The sequence below is a fragment of the Gavialis gangeticus genome, unplaced genomic scaffold (genome assembly GCF_001723915.1).
Source record: "Gavialis gangeticus isolate Ggan-Ray unplaced genomic scaffold, GavGan_comp1, whole genome shotgun sequence".
Lineage (NCBI taxonomy): Eukaryota > Metazoa > Chordata > Crocodylia > Gavialidae > Gavialis > Gavialis gangeticus.
The window spans coordinates 131,066,699-131,074,347 of record NW_017729024.1 but is presented as its reverse complement, the minus strand read 5'-3'; the positions used below and the strand labels follow the sequence as shown (position 1 = coordinate 131,074,347).

The window sequence follows — 7,649 nt, the reverse complement described above, 5'->3', positions numbered from 1 at the left end:
CCATGATTTTTCCAGGGACTGAGGTGAGGCTGACTGATCTTTAGTTCCCTGGATCCTCTTTTTTCCCCCATTTTTTCTTAAAGACATTTTTTCTTAAACACTGTTTGCCTTTTTCCAATCATCCAGAACCTCTCCTGATCACAAGGGATCCTGGTTTTCCTTGATAAAAATCTAATTCTCTGATTAACCCCCCCCCCCACATCCATTGTTAAAATTAAATGTCCCCCAAAGTCCTGCTGGGTAAGTGCGAGTGTTGGGCCCCACCCTTCGCCCTCTCCTTTCCCCTCAGGAGTTTCCCACCCCTTTCTGCAAACAGCTCTTACAGGCTGGAACTCAGCCAGCCTGCAAAGCTCTTTACAAAATGGGGAAATCCATGGGTTTCTCTTCTAAAAAAGGGAAAATCCACGTTTCTCTGATAAAAATGAGAAATTTGTGGTCTTCTCTGTTTTTCCATGGGAAATGGAAAACCGGATCCCTGCTGATCACCATGAGATTTCAAAGATGATGGCCAGTGGCTCTGTAATCTCAACAGCCAACTCCCTCAGCACCCTCTGGCCCCATGGACTTGTATATATCCAGCTTTGTAAATAGTCCCTAACCTGTTCTTTCACCACTGCTGGCTGCTCACCTCCTCCCCAAATTGTGCTGCCCAGTGCAGTAGTCTGGGGAGCTAACCTAGTTTGTGAAGACTAAGGTAAAAAATGCATTTAGCACGTCAGCCTTTTTTGCATCCTGTCACAAGGTTGCCTCCCCCATTCAGTAAGGGACCCACACTTTCCCTGATCCTCCTCTTGCTACCAACATACTTGTCAAAACCCTTGTTACCCTTCACATCCCTTGCTAGCTGCAACTCCAACTGCGCTTTGGCCTTCCTGACTTCATCCCCGCATGCCTGAACAATACTCTTATACTTCTTCCCTGGTTATTTGTCCAAGTTTCCACTTCTTATAGGCTTCCTTTTTGTGATTTAGTTTCCTGAAGATTTCTCTACTAAGCCAAGCTGGTCCTTCTGCCATACTTGCTAGTCTTCCTGTACACTGGGATGGTTTGTTTCTGCACTCTCAGTAAGCCCTCCTCACTAGGTTAGGGAGCATGTCTGCAAAGATGCCCTTCCCTATCTTAGTCAGGTGGATCCCATTTATTCCCAGCAATTCTTCTTCTTGGAACAACATCCCATGGTCAAAGAAGCCAAAGTCCCACTGGCAATACCACCTGTGCAGCCAGGTATTGATCTGCAGGATAACCCTGTTCCTGCCAAGGCCCTTTCCCTTAACTGGAAGAATCAAATAGAACATGACCTGAGCCCTAGACCCCTTCACCCTTCCACCCAGAGCCCTGTAATCGCTTCTGATCCACTCATGGTCTCCCCTGGCAATACCACTGGTGTCCACACGGATGAGCAGCATGGGGTAGTACTCAGAGGGCGAGATGAGTCTTAGTGATCCCTCTGTGATATCTTGGATCCAGGTTCCAGGCAACCAGCAGACTTCCCAAGACAGTAGATGAGGTCAGCAGATGGCTCTGTCTCCCCGCAGAAGGAAGTCTCCAACCATCACCAACCATTGCTTTTCTTGATGGTGGTTGTCTTGATTTTTCCCAGCTTGGTGAGGTCTGGCCTGTCCTCCTCCACCAATGGAGCATGCTCCTTCCTCTCTGTTGCTAGTGCTGCAGACCTGTTCTCCGGACAAACCGCTGCAGGTGGAGGTGAAAATTTCTGCTTGCTGCCAGAGGTCACAGGCTTCCAGCTTCCACCCTCCTCTCTCAAGTAGTTTTATGCAGGACTCCATGTCCTCTATATTCTCTAGCACTGCCTCTGGCATTTCTCCTTCCACTGTCCTAGAAGTCTCCTCCAGTGTCAAAAAATCAATGAACTCCTCCATCGCAGAGGATGGTTCGGAGCCTCACCACCTCCTCCTGTAGCTCTCTTGCCCGTTCCCTGAGAAACACAAATCAGGAGGCACCACTCACACTGCAGGCACCCTCCGACCTGGCCATCACTGGAAGGAAGCTGCAGTCCCCAAAGTGCCAAATTCGGGCCTGGGTGGAAGCCTTGATGGCAAGTGGCCCTGCCTGGACACAGAACCATCACAGGTGCAAGCAGAGGCAGTGGCTCTGGCACTGCGAAGTCCTCCAGCCATTTCCCTAAGTCTCTTGATCTGCCTTCTCTCTCTCACTACCTTCCTTCCAAGCCCACCATCCCCAGCAAACTCACCTGGAAGCTGGCCTGTTTATTGCTCAATGGCCCCAAAGGGTTCTTTTTTTCCTGCTCCCGCACACCAAGCTGAAAGGCTCTACTTTCAGAAGCAGGGTAGGGCCAAACTAACCTGCAAACTGGCCTGAAAACTGCCTAGCCTGTTTACAGCCCCTGGCTCCGTGGTTGCTCAGTCTTCTTTTATACCCTGCTGAGCCTCCATTGGCTCTGTCCCCTTGTTAGGGCTTCTGTCAGGCCCTGGCAGCAATCACTCAGCCAGCAACACTCCCAGCTTCTCAGAGCACAAGCCCCAAACATGCACAGCCCACCAAACACTCAGCAAACCAAAGGCAGAGGGATCTTTGGTTGACTTACCTTCCCTAGGCAGGATCTGGTGCCTGGCTTCTCTTCTCCTTCCTCTTACTCCCAGCAAGCCGCCTGCAAACTACTTACCCTGCTTGCAACCCCTGGTCTGATGTTAGATAGCAACACATGGAAACTGTGAGAATCATTTTAGCTGCAACTACAGACAACATCAGTTGTTTTTATGCCAAAACAGTGAAATTAGCAGGTGCCTGGTGTTCAGATACAAGTGTTCACTGTAGCCAACGTGTGTCGTTCTTCCCCCTTGCCCCAGTCCTACACACCCAGCTCTGGAGATATAACTCTAAACTACACAGGTTTCTTCAAGCTCAAGCTGGAGACGAGGAAGGTGAAGAAGAGATCAGCTGACAAAAAGATGGTAGCGTAAGCCTGATGTTATTGTTGTGATGGTCCAGAAACTAGGCAAGAGCCATGGATTTCTTAGGTTGATCGCTTTTATTGGACCACCTACACAGTTGGGATAAAATTAGGCAAGGTTTTAAATGGAAGACATTCTTTGTCAGACCTACCTAGGATCGTGAAGCAGATGGATGCCTTAAGCCTTAAAACTAAAAATGTACAGCAATAATACAACAAACTAACTTGTGTGCAGAGAGAATGTTGGGTTAATGTAGTTATTTCTGCATGTATCCAAGCAAAAGGGTTTACAGGTAAGGACTCATCTCTAATCAAATGTGCAAGCCTAGAGAAGGATTAGTATTGGGTTTTTGGGGGGTTTTGTTTTATTAAAAGAACGAGATGACTGAATATAGCCACATGCATATTAAATGATACTGCTTGAAGAAACTGTCACTATTTTAAACTTCATAGTTCTGAAAAATTATCCTTTAAAAGGCTTTCATGTAGCGAAGACATGGCAACACAAGCAAACAACCCAAGTCTGCTGGGAATACCGTATCAATATCATTATCCCTGTACCTGTGATACAATTACACATTCATTTTGCTATGCCTGGAGAGCACTGCCAGCTACATTCAGGTTCCTTCTAAGCCCTGCACACATGATTTCCTGCTACTTCTAGGGAAGTCTTCCCCCTACTGGGGTAACCTAGGCACAGCATGAAGAGTATAGGTTTCCCACAAAACAGTACACCTTTGTTATTAGTCTAATTATGAGACAGGAAGTGCAACTGTGACCAAAAAGTAAGAAAAAAAAAGCTGTTTCTCTTTGCTTAACCCTCTTAAATGTTACCCGAGATGCACTAAGCCCACAGAGGTTCAGAAAGCTGCAATGTTAGAACTGCCCCTTTAAAGATGGTATTTTACTGACAAGAATGGATATGTGTATGAAGAAAATGGGGGAGGAAAAGGAGGAAGCTGGTGGCACAATTTCACTAAAGTGTAGGCAATTCCCCTCCAACTCCACATAACAGATTAAAAACGATGCACCAGAGCAAGAGTGACCTTAGGGCATACACTTGCAAGTACCACCAGAGTGCCCAAATCTGCATAAAATTACTTTAAAATTATCCCCTTAAATTCTTCAGATAAACTGGTAATAAAGTTCAATAACCCCCCCAGAGGAGTATTGTATTTATACAAAACAGCAGCAGGCAGTGATGATCTGCCTAAATAAACAACAGAACACAGCGATAACATGTCAATTCAGTACACAAAACAGGAAAATAAACAGTAGCAAAACCAACATGGTTTTCAGCAGTTTCAATTTACTGAAAGTAAAATCTTGAGGTGCTTAATACTTGTAGAGTTTCATTCAGCACTGACACAACATATTTGTTTGGTTTCTTTCACTTTTAATTTGCAGCACAAATACACGTGCTGCTAAAGATTTCCATCATACTGTCTGAGCAGATTCTCATTATACTGATGTGTTGTGGACATTTTACTTTCTCATTGCAACAGATTACAGAATTTATATACAGATTATAAAAACCAAAAGGTACTTTTGTACAGATCAGCCCTCCTGCATGTTATTCTGTCCTTAAAAAATCCCTATATTGTTTAAAACTATATAGAGCAAACATCCAGGAAACGGTATTTTTATTCTATGACACTGTGTTAATACAATCAATATACAAAACTTTTGAACTACTTAGACATGCAACAGAGGGACAGAATGAGTGCATTTGTACAGTACCAGGACATTCACCAAGATGACAGAGCATTGTTAGTAATTTACAAAATATACAAATATCCCTCAAATAAATAAATCCAACTCCTAAATTACAAGATCAATGACTATTGACATTCCAGTGTTTAAACTTCATACTCTGTACTAGATTTGCCACAATACTACAAAATGACAAACTGTGTGCATACTGTGTTAATTGATAAAGAGACTGTAAAACCTAATTAGTAAAGTATAAAATATATTTTAACAAACATCAGCCTTCTGTTTCCAAAGCTAAGTTTATTTTTCCCTTTGCACCACAAATATTTTAAGACTACCATAGTAATTTAAAGCAATTCATATTGGGTTTAATTCTGAACAATGGTTTCATTTTATAGTCTTACCTCTGCAATTGAAATGGAAGACATTACAAATTCAGGCAACATACAGATGTTCCAAGAACATTTCAAGTGATATCCTAAAGATGCAACCATGTATGTGCCTGTCCACTTAAAGTTTCAATTTGCATTTCCCCTTCATTACTGTGGCAATGCTGTACTATACAGTGTCCCAGTCAACTTAACTGCAAGGACTATGTTGCTGGGAAATCCCAAAAGACAGAAAAATGCTTAATTCAGGCTCTATCCCTACCCCTGCTGGAGTTTCTGGGCGCAATTTTTGTATTTCCTTAATAAGTTTCACAAAAGGAGAATCAGATTGAGAGGCAGAAATGGGCTACCAGATTCCTATGCAGGAAAGTGATCTCAAATCACAAAACTGAAATTTAGAGGGAACACTAAAGACCAAACCAACAAATAAGAACACATCCCCTCTACTGATGTAAACTACTAGAAGAAGTTCTGCCAATTCCCCATTACAAACAATACTTCAATTACACTGGTTATTTTGTGGCAAAGAACATTATTTTAGAAAAGAGCATATTTATGAACAGCAACTTCAGCACAGGCTGTATTCTAATGCTTTGCTGACATGGTAAGTTTGCCACATTTACCCTAAATACTGAAGCTGAAACTTCAAAGTTTAAAAATCAAGGTAGACTTCTAGTTTACGTAAGGACTTTATGCATACGAGTGCTATGCTGGCCCAGTTATCAAGTCTAGGTTTTTCCAAATATCTTATTTTAAAATATCAGTAAAAACAATGAGATGATCCATCTATTAGAAACAATCCATATGCAGAACAAGCCCTCTTTATAACCCTTACTCCTGTGAGGAGTCTTTCTGATTTCAATGAGAATACTCACGAGATTTGGAGATCAGGCCCCTAAGTGATCTCACTTTCTGCAACAGGCATTTTGAGCTTTTAAAACCAGTTCAGAATACCAACATGCATCTCTCTAGGATATGGAATGGCATTAAATAGAAAGCAGCATGATTTTGTTGAAACACGTGATTAAGATCTGGAAAATATAAAAGGTAACTACCAGCATGAAGCACTATGCAACACCGCATTCAAATATAAAGCTAGAAGATATCCAGTTCAACATGAGCTTAAATTTTATTCTTCCTTGTTAAAGATAAAAACCTCTAACTTCCCCATTTCAAAATAGTTAAGAAGCTGCTTTATTCAGCTTGAGTCAAATCACACATGAAGGCTGAGGTGTGTTAAAAGAAATTAAAGTATGTGTTAAATACAGTTTAAAAAGCTTAATTAGAGATGATGGTTCTTTAAAAAAATTAAATACTGTATATTCAGATTATTGGACAGGCAGTAAACGGAGTGACTGACAAGGCTAGAGCATTTAGTACCACTGTTAAACACAAATTCACACTGAAAAAAAAATCCAGAAACCCCAAACACAACAAAAGTGCCACTGCATTTAAAAGGGGGTAAAAAAACAATGCTGGGGTGTTCTAAACGTTTGTTTTGTTTAGTAAGATGCTTTTCCCCCCAGGACATGAATACTGAAAAATTAAAAAACAGCAGATACAGAATCATTTAGCTGTCTGATGGAAACTTTTTTCACTTCTCTAAGTTGTACATCGCATTACTCATTCCCTCAGTGAGAATTATTTAGGCACCAAAGCCATTTCTGATGCAAAATACTCCATGAAAATAGATACAAATAAACCCTACAATAAGTGGTACAGATAAATTCTGGACCAAAACACTAGTTCAGCATGGTCAGATAACTCAACAGTAATCATGCAAATTATAGACTGATATCAAAAGACTTATCCTAAAAAAACCGAGAAATTTTACATCATCTACCATACTCATATCCATCCTTCATCAGCTCCTGAAAAAGGAGAAGTAATAGCCAAATCTTAACTTTCAGAAAATGTCAAGTTTGCCCTACTTCTCATCATGGAAATAAGGGAACAGGTTCTTAGGAACAAACGTAACTGCTCCAAAGCGTGTTCCCAAAGTTAAAATGAAAGATTCCAGAGCAAATCACTGAAAAAATCCTAAATATATTTAAGTGATCACAGAAAGTATCATATTAATTCCAGATCCTTGTTAACGTGTCCACTAGATTATCATTTCTCCACAAAGTATGGAGTTGTACAAAGGGGTCAAAGTAGTATTTTTTGATAAATAAATGTATAAAGAAATAAACCAAGATTTTTCCCCATTTTAGCCCATGCACAGCTGAAGGAGAGATGTACATGCTGTGTGTGTTTTGAACATGAGTCTTTAGGGAACAGAATACACACCTGGAAAATAAAATACAGTCAGAATAGTGAGTTTTATATTTTTCTAAATTCGGTTACCCTTGAAAGCATTTTGAGCTGCACTTGTGGCTGCTGTAGATGCAGCATTTGCTGCTGCAGTTTGTACAGTTTTGTTGGACATCACACCTGTTGCAAATTCTTGCTGGGCTTTCTCAAAACTAGCACCAGTTGTGCGGTACAGGCCATGCACCTAAAAAAGGGAGAAAAGGAAGAGAGACACAAGGGTTAGGAATTTACAAGCTTTACACCAGCTCTATTTGTAAACAGTGTAACAGCAAACAGGAGGAGAAATTCAGTGCTTCCAATTG

General features: G+C 41.4%; 1 protein-coding gene across 2 annotated transcripts in view; it reads right to left on the bottom strand.

The window, feature by feature from the left end:
• Window positions 1-4,221: 4,221 nt before the first annotated feature.
• SCAMP1 (secretory carrier membrane protein 1) overlaps window positions 4,222-7,649 on the bottom strand; it is a 93,724-nt gene continuing 90,296 nt past the window's right edge. For both annotated transcript variants that reach the window (XM_019517732.1, XM_019517733.1), the window contains one exon: window positions 4,222-7,531. In XM_019517732.1, coding sequence (XP_019373277.1) covers window positions 7,367-7,531 — 165 coding nt within the window. In that variant the 3' untranslated portion in view covers window positions 4,222-7,366. The remainder of the gene's footprint in view (window positions 7,532-7,649) is intronic.